The sequence below is a fragment of the Elgaria multicarinata genome, chromosome 12, assembly GCF_023053635.1.
Source record: "Elgaria multicarinata webbii isolate HBS135686 ecotype San Diego chromosome 12, rElgMul1.1.pri, whole genome shotgun sequence".
NCBI classification, from domain to species: Eukaryota; Metazoa; Chordata; class Lepidosauria; order Squamata; family Anguidae; genus Elgaria; species Elgaria multicarinata.
Window position 1 is genome coordinate 13,411,990 of NC_086182.1, and position 20,393 is coordinate 13,432,382.

At 43.7% G+C, this 20,393-nt stretch overlaps 1 protein-coding gene across 1 annotated transcript in view; it reads right to left on the minus strand.

Moving 5' to 3' along the window:
* EBF2 (EBF transcription factor 2) overlaps nt 1–20,393 on the minus strand; it is a 286,143-nt gene that overhangs the window by 257,323 nt on the left and 8,427 nt on the right. The window contains exons 4-6 of the mRNA XM_063139242.1: nt 18,797–18,852; nt 17,852–17,925; nt 9,381–9,449 (exon numbers count right to left, since the gene is read on the minus strand). Of these exons, the coding sequence (XP_062995312.1) occupies nt 9,381–9,449; nt 17,852–17,925; nt 18,797–18,852 (199 nt within the window). The remainder of the gene's footprint in view (nt 1–9,380; nt 9,450–17,851; nt 17,926–18,796; nt 18,853–20,393) is intronic.

Genomic DNA, 20,393 nt, shown 5'->3' on the forward strand with positions numbered 1-20,393 from the left:
AAAAAACAAACCATCCTCATATTCTGTGCAACTCTGAATAAAACAGTCCTTTGCAGAATCCACAGTTCAGATTCATGGAATTTCTCTGACATCTGACTACAACCCCCATGACCTCTCACCATTGGCTATTATGGCTAGAGCTGATGGGAGTTGTAGGCCAAAACATCAGGTTGTCCATCCCAATGTAATGCAATGTTTGACCCAAATATCTCCCCCCACTACTCACATTAACAGATGGCATCTATTATGTTAGAATTGATTAGCAGGCATCAGCAACCTTGCATGAATAAGAAGTACAGCATATTTTATCCTTGCACACTATCATTCATATATAAATATATAATTGCAGAGGGAGGCTACCAAATGGATTGGCTCATCAGCACATCTCACTCACCCCCTGCTGGTTCCTAAACTGCTCATATTTTGCCTCCTTTCATTCTCGATTGCTCCTTAATTGGCTGCCTCCCATCACATGAACGTAAATAAAAAGCCCTGCTGGCTAAGACCAAAGGCCAACATAGAGCCTTCGCTGGTTTCTCATAGTGCCAGCCTGATGCCTCTGAGAAGACCACAAGCCAGGCAGGATGGCAATAGCCCTTCCCCCACAGCGGTTTCACAGGGGTATGTGCTGCCGCTGAACATGGGAACAATGGCTGATATGAAAGGTTAAGACAGAGTGAGTTGCCTTGGGTGCCCTCGTAGTGCCGACCTCATTCTCACTTAGGGATGGCTGAGAAGTTTGGATCTGCTCAGCTTTGAAAAGAATTCACCAACATTTTCAATGGTCTCCATATTCTAGATGGAAAGAACTGTTTAAACCAAACGTGCTCTTCGCTCCTCTGATGCCATGTTTCTCGCCTGCCCAAGGGCCTCTACTTCCCTTGCTCGGCTTCGTCCATTCTCTTCTGCTGCCCCTTACGCCTGGAACGCTCTTCCAGAACATTTGAGAACTACAAGTTCAATCGCAGCTTTTAAAGCTCAACTAAAAACTTTTCTTTTTCCTAAAGCTTTTAAAACTTGATGTTGTGCGGACTTCACACTGTTAGTTTTACCCTACCCTGTGCCTGCTTACCCTACCCTGTGCCTGTTGGCATTCTCTTCCCCTCCTTATTGTTTGACTATGATTTTATTAGATTGTAAGCCTATGCGGCAGGGCCTTGCTATTTACTGTTTTACTCTGTACAGCACCATGTACATTGATGGTGCTATATAAATAATAATAATAATAATAATAATAATAATAATAATAATAATAATAATGTAGGAAAGCAGACACTGACAGATTTGTCCATCAGCCAAGGGTGTTGAGGACTTTGGTGTTATAATTCTAGGTTTGAATTCCTGCATGTTCAACCACGTTAGTTCTGAATTAGGGTTGCAGCCTCTTTTTCCTGGCAGGCTCCTCAACTTTAACAGCTATATAGCCGGGCAGGTACAACATGGCCCTCTCCCCAGTGGTGTTGCTAGATAATTTTAGATCCTAGATTTAATACCACCACACCTTCCGATAGCCATATTTATTTATTTATTGCATTTCTATACTGCCCAATAACCAAAGGTCTCTGGGCGGTTTACAAATTTAAAAATGTATTGCTTCCATTGTGAAGCATATAAGTAACATTTCTCTTCTCCACTCACCTCCACTATTCCATGTTGCACAACCGCTTCGACATCCCTGCTATGATCAAGGAAAGAAAGTAAAACAGAACTGTTTGTCAACCCTGGTAAAGAGAAGAGAAGAGGGAAGAGAAGAGAAAGGGGAGAGGAGAGGGGAGAGGAGATTCTGAGCATGTGCAGTGTTGCATTTTAAGCCCACTGAATTCATGGCACCATCATCACTACAGGAATAAAATGGAGTTGACTTTTGCAGCCTAATGAACACATTACGTTGGGCATGTGCAATGTTTACTTATAGAAAAGGATAATACATTTCTTGGAGCACCCAATGCAGCATCGCTCCTGGGCCCTGTCGAAAGCAAAACTGTGGCCTCCACTTGAATTTCCCACAAGGGCTCAGAGCATCACTAGGTCAGTCACTCTGCGGCAGCGCAAGAAATTTAAACTGGTGGTTCATAGCATCCTGTCATGGTAGGAAGACAGGGGCCATGTCAACCCCAACGTACATTCTCTTCCCAACACAGAGATATGAGAGACAGACAGAGACAGAGAAAGAAAGAGATAACATCTGGCCCAATGTCACCAAGGGAGCTCAGGGAGAAACATTTGGTCTCTCAGGTCTGACACTCTCACCCAGCCTTCCCAACCTGGTACCTTCCAGATGGTGTAGATTTCAACTCCCAGAAGCCCTTGCCACCATAGCTGATGGTCAATAATCCCGGGTGTTGTAGTCCAGAACCTGGCACCTTCTAGATGGACTTCAACTGCCAGCAGCCGTAGCCAGCATGGCTGATGAACAATAATCCCAGGTGTGGTAGTCCAGAACCTGGTGCCTTCCAGATGGTGTGGACTTCAACTCCCAGAAGCCCTAGCCAGCATGGCTGATGGTCAAAGATCCTCAATGTTGTCATCCAGAATATCTGGAAAGCGCCATGTTCTGGAGTACAACACCTGGGATTACAGACCATCAGCCATGCTGGCTAGGGCTACTGGAAGTAGTTCCCTGGCTACTCTGGCACTGGTAGGAGAGGTTGTCTCCTGCTCACGATCGCCAACTCCTCCTATTCAAGGCACGATTGCCATCCTTTCTTTGAAGAAAAACCTTCTCGGACTGACCCCTCCCCTCCCCCCTTCTGAGCCATCAACTCCCCGGCAAAGCCATCATCTGGCCACATCTCCCCTTTTCCTGGAGCAAGATACTGGAAAGGCAGAAAGACAAGAAGGAGCCAGCTTGCTGGATTTGGAAGGCGTTGAAGACTTCCCCCCATTTTCTTTTTACTTTTTTGGCCAGCTTTCCCTTTCAAGGTTATCGTGTTTGGAACTCTTGAGCACTTTGGTTTTTAAGGAAGGAGGTGGGGGGGGGAGGGGAGAAACCCAGTGTTCTTTAAAAGGGACCCGAGACCGTCATTTGTCAAACGACAGGGCAAAGCGCACCAAGTCACCGATTCCTCGCAAACATCCCGACTACTAAAAAATTAATCAGCGCCAGATGGCTCAACAGCAGCTCATCGCAGGAGAGCCGGGTTGGAGCAGCAGACAAAAGCCTTTCACTCCCCGGGACAAGCGGGGAGATCATGGCAAGCTTGGGAAGGGAGAGGGGGGCTGGAGGGGGGGGCAGGCTCCTGCGGGGAGAAGAGATGCTTCTGTTCCAGGCCATCCTATGCCGCAGCCTCACCTGAGCGGACTTTCAGTCAACAGTGAAAGCAAGGATGGGGGAAGGGGTGATGGCAAAATGGGAACAATCCCAAACACGCCACTGCTGGGTGGACTCAGTGGGGTTGACTATGCAGGAAGGCAGTGGTGCAGTTTGGGCTGGGGGACAGGGACCCGCAGCCCAGGGTTGGGGCAAGGGATCACCAGAGAGGGACAGATGAGGATGGCAGTAAAGCAGCAGAAGCAAGCTCCATTTTAAATCCTGTAGTTCTGATGGCGCCATTAGTTAAATAAGTTCAAAATGCAAAGCTGAACCTGCTCAGAGGTTGCTGTTGTTGTTTTCTTTTCATTTTTTTTAAAACAAAGTTTATTTATTGTATTTATTTATTGTTGCATTTATATCCCACTTTTTTTTCTTCCAAGGAACCCAAGGTGGCATACATAATGGTCCCCCTCTTCTCCATTTTATCCTCACAACAACAACCCTGTGAGGTAGGTTGGGCTGAGAGCCTGTGACTGGCCCAAAGTCACCCAGTGGGTTTCCATGGCTGAATGGAGACTAGAACCCGGATCTCCTGACTCCAAGTCTGACACTTTAGCCACTACATCACATTGGCAAACATTCCAACTTATAAGGAATACAGAAGTTGTGAAGTATGGAGTGGTGACTATGAGGAGGAAAGAGAAGTGTTAGTTATGGGCTTCACAATGGAAGTGGGGCGCAAGGCTGTCTTAAGGGGGTCACCATAAGATGGCCAAGGCCAGGGTCTAAAATGACCTCGCTGCACCATTGGGTGCATTCAATGGGTATCTTGTGTCTTTTAATTTATAAAATTTGGCTGGGGAGAAGAACAGTGGGGAACTCCGGTGGGACAGTGCAAGCAACTCTTCCTTGCATCCCCGCGCCCTGAACACAATCCAAACATTCCTCCGCAGCACACAATGTTTCTGTTATAACCTTCATTCCAATGATGCAAATGCCCCCCTTTAGTGTATCTCCTTCCTCATTCCGCACTTATTGCCGCATCAGCGGTGTGTGCTTACAATCCTCGCCGCAGAATATGTACCTATGAACTTGCCTCGATTGGCTTCAAAGGGTTATTTCGTCATCACAACAACCCTTTGGGGTATGTTGACTTGGGAAAGAGCTACATCTCAAATGCCACACATCGTCCTCCGTTGCCCCACAAGGATTTGAACCCTGGTCTTCACCAGTTCATTACCATCTGGGCTTGTGAGAAGCATAGCCTTTTCATTCTTGCGCCACAACAATGAGAACCTAAAGACCAACACTTTCACTCTAAAAACAACCCATGTTTCTAGACCTCATTTGCACTCTGCAACAATGAGGGCTAGACACTTGGTGGGGATTTTTTAAAAGAAATAAATGCTTAGGATCTTTCGGATTCTGAAAAATGCTGTGGATCCCTTGGTGGAAGCTAGAAACCACTAGATTCAGCCACAATTTCTGGATTTACCCTAGGATAAGCCTTCAGGTTATCTGAAAATGTTCCACAGCACTTCAGATCCAAATCCCATTAAATTGATTGATATCCGTTGCAGGCCTTGACTTTTGCAACAAACTCTTACCAATGAAAATTAAGGAGATAAACTCAAAGGGTGCATTTGCATCATTGGAATGAAGGCTACAGCAGAAACATTTTGTGCTGCGGAGGAATGTTTGGACTGTGTTCAGGAGGGGAGGATTGCAAAGCAGAGTTGCTTGCACTGTCCCACAGGAGTTCCCCACTGTCCTTCTCCCCAGCCAAATTGTATAAATCGAAACAGACAATATACACACAATTCTGAAGCTGTTGTCACTGCATTGCAGAAGTGGACAGCTCTATGTAGGTGGGATTTCTCAAATGGTATAGAGCTACCAGGGTGGGGAGCAATTAGAAGAAGCAGGAGAAGTGGAATTTCCACTCTGACATGGAGACCGAAAATCAGCTCTCTTTGAACTTCAAGAGGCACATACAGTTCAGGTGCCTGCCCAAATTATTGTAAGCGTACCCCTAACAATGAGGTGATGTGTTTGCAGACACGTGTATCATTACACAGATACTCTGCTAGCAGGACCTGCCCTACCGTTAGACAGTCACTTCAGGAAGCAGGTGCTGAGAGGTTGCAACAAGGTCATGGAGGAAAACGGTGTGTGCCAAGCCACCCATCCTGTGCTCCTTAAGTTAGTTTGCTGCTTTCTGTGGTGATTGAGGACTCTGCCCCATCACCAGTGCTGAAAAAAGATTCAACTGCCAGCCCATTCACATTTTGTACATGGAATGGGAGGGGTGCCGTCTTGTTCTTTGCATCAGGCAGCAAAATTAGGGTGACCAGATGCACCGGAGACCTCTGGAAAAATGGAGGTCTCCAGGGCGACTGGGAATGGCCCCCAAATCACCGGGGAAAGGGGCTGGAAGAAGCATTCCCAGACTTCCAGGAACACATCCTCCAGCCCTCCCCCAGCGCCGATGCAGTGCAGCAGAAGGCTAGATTGGCGCTGGGTACTGGGACTGGAGGACACGTTCCCAGACTTCCAGGAACGTATCCTCCAGTCCCTACCTCCCCCCAGGGCCAATCTAGCCCTTCTCCTGCGCTGGCGCAATGGTACCCCCGCAGGAGAAAGCTGCAATCGGCCCTGTCCTGGGCCAGCCCTGGCTGCCAGTCTTTCAACAGGAAACCATGATTTGCTGGAGCCTCCTGTCAAGGGTACACATAATGGCACACCTGGGTTTGAAATTGAATTCAGTGAACTTTTCCTTGTCAGAAGGGAACTGTGGGGCTGAAGACACTTGACCCAGCTATATGGGAGCGATCTACAGCAACATGCCAGTCAGGGCTGGCATCAAATGTAGGTATGCCCGGGCACATGCCGAGGATCCACACCACCAAAGGGGCCCACTGCCAGGAGGCCCCTGGAGTTGCCTGTCCTCTTCATCTTTGCAACCAACTTGTTCCCCTGTCTCTTGCTCTGGCTCAGACAATGATGACCTTGAGAGGGAGGAAGAGATGCCACAGCCTATGTGCTCACTACCTCTCTGCCTGCCAAGCAAGCAGCAGCAATGAGGAGAACGAGGATGAGAAATAATGGCAACTGGTGACAATACCAGGGAGAAGACAGACTCATTGAGAGAAAGAATCTGGCCCAAGGGCCCTCAAAAACCTGGAGCTGGTACTGATGCCAGCCTACCCTAACATCCCTTGCATATGTTTGTACATAGCATAGTGTGCTTAAAAAAAGACCGCCTGTATGGTTAGAGTGCTGGTTTTCGATTGGGAAAACTGGGTACAGATAACCTGTTCAGTTGCAAAGCTTACTGGGCAACCTTTGACCAGCCTGACCTACCTCGCAAGAACGTTGTGAGGATAAAGGGAAGGTCGAGGTCAAAACTGGACAAAGAGGCAGGCTTTTAGCACCTTAATCCTTACTGGAAGTATTTATATACTGCTTGATATCAAACAAGACTCCCAAGCGGTGAACAATTAGAAGAAAGAAAAAGAATCAAAATGCAGAAGTAAGAATGCGCGACAAGATTCTTTGTTGGGAAAGGGCTATTTTTAATAAGCCATCAAAACCCAGAAGACTTAGTGCTTCCTAATTTCTAGCGACAGAGAATTATAAAGAGTGGGCACTATGAATGAAAGGCCCTCTTCTGAGCCACGATGGACCAAACCCATGAAATCTTGGGTACCACCAGTATATCATGTTGAGCACAACAACCAATCATGTACCTAATAAGAAAACAATTAACCATCGTCTTAGTACCCTGTCACGCTTCCAGTTTGTTTTACTTCTTTCCAAAATGTTTGTTTCATAAACACGTCATGCACACCAACAGATAAAATATAGCATCACACACACAAATTAAAAAAGAAGAGAAAGAAAGAATAAATGGGGGGAAGAACTCAAGAAATTATTTCAAAAAAGCGTCCACTGATTACAATAATTTTAATCATACCATTTGTCCTGGTTTAGTTCTGTTCTAGTATGCAAGAAATCAGTGCCAATTTTCAAATCTCAGTTTTCCTTGTTTTGTCCTACTTGAAGCACTTTTACTAAAAGAGCTGTTAACTTACACATGGACTCAAATATATATTGCACATGGAACACATCTTCTCATAAGGTACCAGAAACAACACACATCATCTAAAACCAAAGTATGTTTCTTTTTCATTTAGAATTGTGTAAATATATGCACCATTTAATCAATTAATAAAAACTCAGAAGATCCATTAAAGAAATCTTAGTCATGTTATGTTCTCACTGAATATGTAGAAAGTCTCTTTTCTACATCTGAGAAGAGCTATTCCACATCCAAAGTGGGTTCTGATATATGTTGTCTCTGTGAATACTGTCTGTTGTGTGTGTTTTTATGTTTTAAAACTTTGAATGTTATTTTTAATGCTTTAAATCTTTGTAAAGTGCCCAGAGAGCTTTGGCTATGGAGTGGAATAATAATAATAATAATAATAATAATAATAAGAAGAAGAAGAAGAAGAAGAAGAAGAAGAAGAAGAAGAAGAAGAAGAAGAAGAAGAAGAAGAAGAAGTTGACCTCAACCGTGATCCGCATATTTATGGCTTTGGAGTGTCAGCTCATTTGGAAAGGATTTCTAGAGAAGGGACTTACTTCTGTCCCTGTTGGAACTGTGCCAAAATACAAGCGCTTTGGGAAATGGTGAGAGACAAAATTATACAGATTATAGAATTCAAGCTACACCTCAACAACACTATCAGGTGATATCAAGCTGTTTCTATAAGAAATTAATCCACCCTCCCTTGACAATCCATGGTGTGTTGGAGCCAGGGCGCACTTGGTCTAAGGGCTGAGACTTTTTATCAGCAGTGCCAATTATGTCACCTGCCACCCTGTTCAAATGTCTTTGTTCCCTCTGAGCTTACCTGTAATCCTCGGAGTAGCTGTGAGGAAATGGATTTTGCCAGCAACAATATATCCTTGCACCAGTTCAGGCAGCTGATTTGCCTTCTCACAGGTGATCATACGGGAATGCAAGAAGTGGATTTGTAAGGGGCCTCGCTCCCTTCTCTTCTCCATCAGTGGCCCTGTCCTGACGAGCAAAAAACTGTCCCCCAACTCACACCTACCTTTCACCTCCCAACACCACCACATCCCTTTGAGGGCACTGCCTCCATGTCTGTACCCACAGCAGTCCTATTAACCTGGATTACCAGTAATTTCATTATTGATATTGCTGCAAAGAACATCTCTTTCAACTTTAGATTGGGGTCATAACTGACATAAGACCATCCATGCATTCCCCAAGTGAAGAGATAAAGAAGACAAAGCCAACGGACATCTCCTTTCCATCCCCCCCACCCACAAATCTCTTAAAACCTACAAGCTTGTTCCTTTCTAAAACCTGGCTCATTAAATTAGCCACTATTGCTATGTTTATATTAAATAAACCATTACCAGTATGCGTATTTACATACACATATACGTACACACATCTTCAAACACTGCTTAAATTCAGTTTTTTTTTGTTAGATTGCCAGGGTCCAAATTATGTTTAGGATTTAAAATGTTTCCATTTTCAACCTGGTCTTATTCAAACAACAACAACAACAACATCACCTTCTTAACAGTCTTGAAACAAACAAATGTGAGAACCATTCTGCATAAAAATGTATAGTGATTCTAAACATCAGCCATTTCAAACCTGGCTAAGACACCTTCCTGTCCCCCACAACAACGTGCTTGAAACATCTTCGTTTTAAAAAAAGCAACGTTAACAACACTATGAGGATAACCGGAAATGCTCTCGTGTCAAACTGATCCAGTTGGAACCCATTCCTTGGCAAATAGACAACTTTCACAACATTGTCATGCAGGATTAGGCCTAATGGGGATCATTATTAGAAGCCAATGGATGTCCAGAAAGCACTTAGAAAGCATGTTTCCACCACCACCACCCCAAAAAAGTGACACATCCACACTGACATCAACAGTTAAGCAGAGACCAAACGTGAAAAAAATTCCCATCATCCATTTGCTCATGATAAAATACAACTTGTGCTTTGGTTATGGATGTTCTTTTTTTTTCTTTTTTTAATGAATGAATGAAGGTTTTGTTTGCTTTTTCTCCTACCTGTCGATGATCACAGGATCTGAAGGAGTCTCATTGCGGTTGCCACAGCTTTTCTTTTCACAGCAACGACTGGCGATGGAAGGAAATGAAAATGAAAACCATTTGGTAAGTATAACAACACTTAGAGCCAAGTCCAGGATCAGAGGCAGTATGCCTATATACATCAGTTTCTGGAGGGCGCTGTTGCATTCATGACCTGCTATTGGGTTTTCCATGGGCAGCTGGTTGGCCACTGGGTGAACTGAATGCTGGACTACATGAACCCTTAGTATGATCCAGCATGGCCCTTCCTATGTTCTTAAGCCAATCATCAGCATTCTTTATTGACACCTGAACATAAGAAGAGCCCTGCTGGATCAGACCAAGGGTCCATCCAGCACTGTTCACACAGTGGTCAACCAGATGTCGACCAGGGACCAACAAAGCAGGACATGGTGCTACAGCACCTTCCCACCCATGTTCCTCAGCAACTAGTGCACACAGTCTGCACTTGGTGGCAGCGGGATGAACACTTTAATTTCCCAGAATACCCCAGGGCAACACTACAACAGTGGCATTGTGGGAAATTCAAATGGCCATCCACTACTGCCAGGTCCCTGCCAGAGGACTGGGAAAGACCCTTGTCTGAAACGCTGGAGAGCAATTGCTCTTCACTGGCTCTCAACCTTTTTTGGAGATGTGGGTACAACTGGAATTTGGAGAGAGATACCAGAATCATATCTGGTTTGGCACATAGAGAGATACTAAGATATTGCATCTATGCACAGCTCTAGATGAAACCCTGCCTTGGAGGAACTGGATGCTCCAGAAGGGCCTACAACAGGGATGCAGAAGCTCTTTCAGCACAACAGGTATGCAGGAAAATAATAATAATAATAACAACAACAACAACAACAACAACAACAACAACTAGCACCTACCAAGGAAGAGACGAGGAGGGACAGATTTGCTGTTTGCAGCAGTAGTGTTGTATGTGCCGTAACATCTAGTTCCAAGTAAAGTCATACAGACCTTGATGAACCAGGGGTCCTTGCTAAGATCATGTATTGTACAATGTACATTTTACTTAATGTGATAATGGCCCTCTTCAGACAACATGGTAAACCACACTGCTTAACCACAAAATGGTTGCATTCCCTTAACCATTTTGAGGTTAAGAAGCATGGTTTAGCATGTTGTCTGAACAGAGCCACTATGTTTTGACCTGGCTTGGCCAAGAATTACATCTTGCCTTGAGTGCAATAGTCCTCACATTACAGAACACCTCCTGTTTTAAAAGATGCAAATAATAGGTGCAAGTGCAAATCGAGAGTGAGGCAGGGGGAATAAAGCAACCCTTTCCTGCCATTTACTATGACAACAATGACTACTGTTCTTAGTCTTCTTCATCATCATCATCTTCTTCTTCATCATCATTGTCATCTTCATCTTCATTTTCTTCCTTGTCGCCGTCTTCATCTTCTTTGTCTTCTTCGTCGTTTTCATTTTCTTGGTCTTCTTTGTCTTCTTCATCTCCTTCATCTTCATTTTTGTCTTCGTGTTCTTCATCCCACAATGTCTAACTGCATGAATAGCATCTCATTTGGCACATCGATAAACACTAAGATATTGCATCTATGCACAGCTCGAGCTGAAGCCCTGCCTTGGAGAAACCGGACGCTCCAGTAGGGCCTACAACAGGGATGCAGAAGCTTTTTCAGCACACTAAATAAATAAATAAATCAGCACCTTTAGTGCCTGGGAACTGGGCTTGCGCCCTAGGCAAGGTGAGCTACTTGCACCTCCCAAAAATAATAATAATTGCCGACTTCAATTCAGCTGTTCAAGAAGAGTTTCAGAACTATTATATTTTCCTTTTATTATTATTTTTTCTTAAAAGAGCTAATTTTTATAAAACTGTGACCCTTAAAAGGCAGTACTGCGCCCCTCTGAGGTCTGCGCCCTAGGCGGCTGCCTATTTGGCCTAATGGTAGCACCGGCCCTGCCTAGGAAGAGAGGAGAAGGAGGACAAGGAGTGGGGTTGCTGTTTGCAACAGTACAAGTGCAATAACTAGATGTTATGGCACATTTAGAGTGAAGCAGAGGGAATAAAGCAACCCTTCCCTGCCAATGTCCCAAGCCAGATCAGACTCCCCCAGCCCTGCACCAGCCATTTACTTTATTATTATTATTATTATTATTTATTTATATAGCACCATCAATGTACATGGTGCTGTACAGAGTAAAACAGTAAATAGCAAGACTCTGCCGCTTAGGCTTACAATCTAATAAAATCCTAGTAAAACAATAAGGAGGGGAAGAGAATGCAAACAGGCACAGGGTAGGGTAAGCAGGCACAGGGTAGGGTAAAACTAACAGTATAAAGTCTGCACGACATCAAGTTTTAAAAGCTTTAGGAAAAAGAAAAGTTTTTAGTTGAGCTTTAAAAGCTGCGATTGAACTTGTAGTTCTCAAATGTTCTGGAAGAGCGTTCCAGGCGTAAGGGGCAGCCGAAGAAAATGGATGGAGCCGAGCAAGGGAAGTAGAGGCCCTTGGGCAGGCGAGAAACATGGCATCAGAGGAGCGAAGAGCACGAGCGGGGCAATAGTGTGAGATGAGAGAGGAGAGATAGGAAGGAGCTAGACCGTGAAAAGCTTTGAAGGTTAACAGGAGAAGTTTATAGTGGATTCTGAAGTGAATTGGAAGCCAATGAAGAGATTTCAGAAGCGGAGTAACATGGTCAGAGCGGCGGGCCAAGAAGATGATCTTTGCGGCGGAGTGGTGAACAGAAACCAACGGACTGATGTGAGAAGAAGGAAGGCCAGAGAGAAGAAGGTTGCAGTAGTCCAACCGAGAAATAACCAGTGTATGAACAAGCGTCTTGGCGGAAGAGACAGACAAAAATGATCGAATCCTGGCAATATTATACAGGAAAAATTATTTATTTATTTATTTATTTATTACATTTCTATACCGCCCAATAGCCGAAGCTCTCTGGGCGGTTCACAAAAAATTACTACTACTACTACTACTACTATTGCTGCTCTTCTTCTTCTTCTTCTTGCAAATTCTAATTGCATGAACAGCATCTTTGGCACGTGGATTTATACTAAGAAATTGCATCTATGCACAGCTCTAGATGAAACCTTGCCTTGGAGAAACTGGATGCTCCAGAAGGAGGCATGTTCCAAAGAAGGGCTTCTGTCTTTCCCCCACCTCCCCCCACCTTCTAAAATGGTTTTAAAATTCAGCCCTCAACTTTCACCAAAAAAAGAAAAAATCTGTCTCTAATTTCAAACTCAAATAAGCACCCAGCATGGTGGCCTTTTGTTTTGTTTTCTTCCCCACCCCCCCACCCCCCCAGCTCCTCCCTGGCATTGCATAACAAAAGTGTCTAAATTCACACCATCTGGCCGATAAAGACCCTAAGCTCAGTGGCCGGCTGCCTCAGCTGATTATGTCTGCTGCTGTCTAGTCTGGGCCTTGTGGCGAAAGTCACAGCTGTGGGTCTCGTTGGTGCTCAATGCAACTCTGTTATTAGCCAGCTGTAGGCCCGGAGACTAATTCTGTGCACATTATAATACCTTTTCACCCTCCATCCCCACCCAACCCCACCCCATCCCCCTGAGCATCAGGGCACTGGGACTTCTGGCAAAGCGCTGAACAAAACAGTTTTCCTCTTAGTAAATAGCTGGCAAGATTGTGGGGTGAGCGGGGATCATTTTGGGAGGGGAGAGGCCTTTATTTTATTTATTTATTTATTTATTTATTTATTTATTTATTTATTTATTTATTATTTGCTGGCTTGATGGATTGATTTAGCGTAGGAACAAAGATTTTGCAGGCATTTCCATTCAGCTAAGAGAATCGAAGCAAACGCCCCATCTATGATGCAACTCCCACCGACCCACCCCCGTGGTTCTAAGTTTCACTGAATTGGACAGGATTTCGCGGAACACGCTTCCAGGTTTTAAGGCGTACGCGCAGCCAACGCAGACAGCTCAACTCCGCCCTGAAAATACTAAACAAGAGCACTCCGGGGTTGCGAAACAGAGATTCCCCTTCTTCTGCCAGTGACACATCACTGCATCTGCATAAATATTTAGACAACATTCCTGCTAAGCGCGCATCTGTCACTCGGAGAAAGACGTACGGCTGCCGGTTACACTTGTCTGCATTTGAGCTGAATAGCCGCGCAGTTCCATATGACAAATCAGAAAGATGTTTATCTTCTGACTAAGGCTGGAAAAGCAAGGCCTGTCACTCAAAGACAATGGGCACCCGCTTGAACGGCAAGGCTAGTACAGTACATTAAATTTTGATATACTGTTACTAATGCAGGCTAAACAAGGTGCTTTAAAAAATTGATGCTGCTCCTTAAGCAGCAACCCACCGCGAGAGCTGATTATTGTGCTTAAAATAAAAAAATAAAAATGTCAAGATTAGCTAAGCTTGGATGGATTTCATCCAGGCTCTTTCTGAGCGAGACACGCAGCAAGGTGTCTTTTGTTAAATAAATTAAACAACATGAAAAATCCAATATCCAATTTATGTATTTATTTATATATTATCTGTCCTTCTATTCAAATGACTTGATTAGGGTTTGAACCCAAACTTTTGACGTGGGTCATGAAGCTGTACATAGAAAGGACATCAATCTTCTTTGGCTGATGTATCAAGGAAGGGGGTTGCAAGCTAACAAAATAATGCTTTTGCAATTGGGGAGTCAAATCCTTACCACCTGCCTTAATTCAGGCATGGGGTATTTTCGCAAGCAAGCGGCAGGGTGGGGTGAGGGGAGAATTTCATGTCGTTATACAAACATTGGTAAGTCAGTTTTGGGGGGAAATACAGACCTCTGTTTGTGTCCATTTACATTTTAGGAAGAAGAACTTCAAAGAGTCAAATACCCCCCACACCTTTTTTCTCCTTTTTTCCATGTCAGGAAAGGTATTCCTGATTATAAAACTCTGCAAGTTCTACAGAAGTATAAAAGTACAATGAAAACTTAATTTATCTGATAGAGATATATGTTTAGCCCATAAATTTGTTATGCTTTCCTTACAAGCTCAAAGATTAAGTGGAAGTTTGTTTGCTGAGGATATTCAACAATAAAGTCTAGTATCATGTTAATTTCAAGTTCTGACGTACCACCTGAATGATATATGAATTGACACCCCCACGCCTGCCCTATGTGGGTGATAGCCAAACATTCTGAGCAAATAAAAAACGAGTCATTCTGGATACAGTCTGGTCAGAGTGAATTGCTTTTAAGTCCCATTTATTTTAGTGGAAGAAATTTAAAGAAGTGCTTTTTTTAAACTCTCCTCTAAAAAAGCAATGGAAGCTTAAAGTGTTTCAATGTGACTCAGTTGTGTCAACTATATGTTGTGTGTAGGAATGAATTTGTGTGCACTTTTCATTAGTGTTGCTTTAAAAAATATGCCAACTTCCAACCACAACCCTAAGCGTAGAATAAGTCCCATTAAAATCCCAAGTGGGGACTTCATTAACACTGTTAACGTATTAAATTATTATTATTATTATTATTATTATTATTATTATTATTATTATTATTTAAATGTATATATTGCTGACAATATTTTAAAATATCTTTAAGCAGTTTCCACAGGAATATAGTGTAGACAATCCAGCCAAAATTAAGCATGCCTATCTTGTTTTGAATTTTACATTGTATATTCCTTGGCACAGGGAGCCGTCCTCTTCTACTTCATAAACTACCATATAAATTGATGTCATAAGAAAAACTGACACAGATGTACACCCTCCATATTAGGCATGCACATGGTGTGAAAGAGAACACATGCACATGTTATATGTCCCTTATTAAAAAATAAAACCTTAAACACCACCTGTGGCATTCCAAATAGTATTGAACTATAATTCCCATCTGCCCCAGCCAGCATGGCCAATGGTCAAAGAAGATGGGAAATGTAGTCCAACAACATCTAGAGGGCCATAGGTCCCCTTACTCTTAGGTTATCACATCGCCACCTCAGCATAAGTGTACATGCACCCATGCAGAACAACGGTCATCACTGATTTTTAGGGGGGTAGTTAAAAAATTTCTTCTTCTTGACATCTAGGGCATTTTCTGCTCTCCAAGACTGAAGCTGATATGGTATTAAATAAATGCACAACTGGGTGTTAAAACATCGCCATTATCCTGCATAAACCTCTTGCCATGGAAGGATATAGCTCTGTGGTGGAGCACATGAACTGCACGCAAACAGTCCCAGATCAATCTAGGGACATAGGGATTTTGTTGAATCCATCCTGTCTGTGTTACACAGCTTGTCAGGCATCTTTTGTTGCGTCTGAGGACACTTCCATTCCAATTGCGCAACTGCGCAAATCCCCTCGAAGAAAACGTTTTTTAAAAAAAAAACTGATCCGCAAGTGCGCATAGCTGGGGGAATCTGCTGCAAAATCCACAAGTCAGATTCATAGAACTCTGAACTCATTTGAATCCATTGCAGATTTCTCTGACACGCCCAGCATCTTCAAGTAGAACTGGTGAAAACACCTGGAAAGCCACTTCCAGTCAATGCAGACCATGGACAAGCAACTTGTAGCCCTCCAGTTGTTTTGGCCTACAACTCCCCATCATCCCACATCATTGGCTTTGCTGTCTAGGACTGATGGGAGTAGGCCAAAATATCTGGAGGACCACTATTTGCCCACCATTAAAGGTGACAGTACTGAGCTAGATGGAGCAATGGTCTCACTCGGAATGTCCCCAATAAATCGGACTTTATTTCGAAGCTATAACAAGCAGATCAGTGTATTAAACCAAGCAAAAACCATCATTGCTTTCCTTTAGAAAGGTCCTGATCATTCAACCTAATGTTGGGAAACTTCAGTCCAAAGGCTGGGAGTGCCCTTGTGCAGACTCTGTTTCATCTGGCCCACAATCATTTCTAGGGAGCTATTTTTAGTATGATTTTAGGATGCTTTTAGGATGTTTTTAAACAGTGTGTACCATGTTTTTAATCATTATTTTATGTATCTTATGCTTGATGTTGTTATCTGCCTCGATCCAATCGGAGAGGCGGGTAAGAATTATTATTATTATTATTATTATTATTATTATTATTATTATTATTATTATTATTATTACCCACCACTGAGGAATGGCCAGTGAAGGAAGCAGCTAGCTGGCTGCCACTGCTGGGATGTGCATGAAGCATCTTCCAGCAGTCACATCCAAACCCCACCCTCCCACCTACCTTTCCAGCTCCAGTGGAAATATTCCCTGATAGAATGATCAGTGTGTCTCTTCACCTTCCTCCCTTTCCAAGGAAAGCCACAGTATTGTTCCTGTTACCCCAGCCTGCATAGCCAGAGCTTCAGAAGACAACAACACTATCTTCCTAGGCAGGTTATAGGGAACATCTCACTCCCTTGTTACAACAGAGCTACCAGTCTGTTTCTGGAAGCCAGATTCCGACAGGACATCAGGAAAACCTTCCTGTTAGAGCAGCATGACAATGGAACCACTTACCTAGGGAGGCTGTGGGCTCTCCCACACTTGAGGTATTCAAGAGGCAGCTGAACAGCCGTCAGGGATGTTTTAAGGTGGATTCCTGCATTGAGCAGGGGGTTGGACTCGATGGCCTTGTAGGCCCCTTCCAACTCTACTATACTATGATTCAATGAATTCAAAGTCAAGATCTATAAAGAGCTACTCAATTTGAGATCAGGCAATTTGAAAAGCCATATTCTCCCACTATTTGCCTGCTTGGGTTTTAACATCCTTGAGAGAAGGCCTTCTTTCCATCCCACAACTGTCAGGGAAATATTTGGCAAGAACAGCCTTCTCAGTGGCTGCTCCCAAGTTTTGGAATTTTCTGCTAAGGAAGCAAGGCTGGCTTCATTTTTATTGTCCATGTGCTGGCAGACAACGACACTCAGGCAAGCTTTTAGTTTTTAAGCTGTTTTGTTTGCTGAACTAGGTTTTAACTGGTGGGTGCGATTCCTTTCTTTTTAACTGGTGTGTTTTAATCAAGGTGATGTTTTAATGAGGTTACATTTTATCTGTATCTTAATATTGTTTCTAGCCTTGAGTGCTGTTTTCAGAGGAATAGCAGGAGTTAGATTAAATAAATAGGCATTATAGTATTTGTATTTATGGTTTTATAAAACAATTTAGAAGATGTGGTTAATTAATATGCTGCATTAATTAATTATTTGAGTGGGCTCCAGTTGATTTTTTTCCTCTTGCATGACAGGAGCCAGGGAAAAAATGTCCACTATCCCTGATATAGCTTAAAGGAAAGGTGGTCTCTCCTTCTCTTTGATTGCATGAATAATCCATCACACCAGAGGATTATATTTATTTTATTATGATTCATGATAAAAGAAGCTTCCTCAATACATGTAACTCAAGGCAACTTATCTACTGTTCCCTGTGGGTCTCACTTAGCTACATAATATGCCATCATTTAAATAAATAAGTATAATTGTTGTACCTGCACATAACTTCATGAGTTAGTAGAACTCTGCACATTTCTGGATTCTTGTTCTGTCCTTCATAGGCGATGGGCTATATAAAAAAAATAAAAAATCAGGGAAGATTATTGAGAGATGGATTAAAACACAACAAAAACAAAAAAATGTCTCCTACTAAAAATGTGAAGGAGAAAACATGAAAATCAAGGGAAGGAAAAAATGGGCCTGGAAATGGATAGATAGGCAGACAGGCAGGCAGAGCACAGTGGAAGTCATCTATGTACAAAAGGGCATCACTAGAAATGGTTTCAACTTTCAATGGCTCAGTTCATACCACATATTAGTCAACGGTGGTTTTAGAACTCCACAGTGGAGTTGTTACACCACTGTTGAGAAACGGGTTGTCTGGAGGGAAAACTCCAAACAACAGTGGAGTGGTTTTTTGTTTTGTTTTTGGAAAACACTCCACACAGAATATCCACGCTGTGCAGAGGAGAGTTCCTGCAAAACTATTGTGTTGTGTGGAGGGCTCCATGGAGTTATCTGTTGCATTGAGTTGACTTTTCCCACTGGGTACAGAATTCCCTGGCAAGAGCAGCAAAAGGAATGAGTGCCTCTCTAGAAGAGCCACCAGGATTGTTTGTTTTTCTTGCAGCAATGGGTGATGGGATACCATCAGGAAGAGAGGAAGTGGAGGAACTGTCAATCTAACATTGTGATGGTTTTTACTCAACTCCACGGTAGTCTGCAATCACACAAAGGTGGAATGAGAACATGTGTGGGGAGTACCCCTACAAACTGAACTGTTGAGTGGAGTTTTCACACTGCATTGACTAATATGTTGTCCAAATTGAGCCAATACGAGAGATCATGATACTGCTCTGAGTAAAAAGAAACACAGGTAGGCAGCCAGATTAACCAACAGGAGCAGAGTGGTTGTAAATCAGAAATTCACCTAATCTTACCTGTTTTGTGACCGAATCAATGAGCCTGACAAAGAGATCTTGTTCAGTTCTGACACCTACAGGGAACATCAAGAAAGTAATGGGAGCAGGATAAAAATCTGATTCTCTCCCCCACACACACACCCCAAACCCACTGAAAGGATCCATTTTCCCAACCCATCAAACCAGGGGAGGGGAACCCTGGGGCTGCATCCCAAAGGTGAGTGGGGCCATCTTCCCATCTATCTATCCATTTACACTCTTTCTCTCTCACATGCACAAACCATGTGTGAACCCAATCAGCTGACCAATTGTAGGGGGAATCATAGAGAGGAAGGTTTCTCTCACACACACACCACAACACACCTTCCACACCACACTGTTCTCACCTGTTTCCTGAGTGGCCAGGTGAGTCCGTCTGAACTGGTGAGAGCCAGACTGAAAGGCTTCACAGGCCATACCTGGCCTGCAGAGGGCACTGTTTCCCCAGCCCTGTACTAAATCCAACCAGGTCTCTCCTCCCTATATCCAACTCCCAGTCCTAACAGCTGCATCTTGAATAAATGGTCCAGTTTCATGTAGCCATTCTTCCCTCTCCCCGTTACTACAGCTACTTAGAATCCCACCCCCACCCCCCAAAAAAGAAAAAATAGCAGAATGTCTTTGTTCAACTGCACGAAGTAGCAAGGAAAGTTTTGAGTTTGAGAGATGCCCCTTCCATGTTTTTTGTAAGGGGTGAAGAACCTGGACCACATTTCCTTGTTGGTAACTTTCTGGGGTGGAGCCAAAGCCACATCCACACACCCCATACCAACACACTCTCCATTCACACTCATCACCACATCATGTATCTCTCTGCTCTTGCCAGTTCCCTCTTTACATTTACCCCCACACCCTCTCACACCCACCCCATCCATCCACCTATCTGCACTCATACGAGATAGCATGCACCAACCCAATCAGCTGAACAGCGAAGGGGCGGAGAGATCATGGGGATCAGCTGCTTTCCGAGAGACCAACGTGTAAACAGCTTTGGAAGGGAACAGGCAGTGGGCAGAGCACTGCCAATGATGGCCAAGCACCAGGGGTGATTCACAAGCACTGGCAATACTCCCTGAGCATTTTGGTTCTTGCCCAAAGATTGTGGAACACTTGAGAAAGGAAGTTCAGGAAGGAGTTCAACGCAACCAAAATATCAGAGGCAGGGGTGGGGGCATTGAGATACACTGCAGTATTTCCGGAATGAGTTTGCCACATGTTACCTGAAGGCCTTGGGAGGAGGTGACAAGGTCAGGCCAGGGAGGGGATCAGGGGCTGGTAGGGTAACCTCAAAGGCTGTACAGGCCTATTCTGGCCCATGGGCCTCTGGTTGCCTATGCCTGGTATTCATGCATCTCCTTTTTTTGTCCCATATTGTCTTTTCTGGTCAAGGAGGTTTGGGAAGTTTTTTAAACCATTTTGAAGCCCTGCCAGACCTGTTTACCAGAGGCACAAATGGGCTCAGCATATTCACCATGAACAAATTGGATTCAACTTTTGGAAGGGGGAAAGATCCTCTAGTTTAAGCCTCACTGGGATGTTAACCCTTTAGTTCAAGAACTCCCTAGTGCTTAGATCA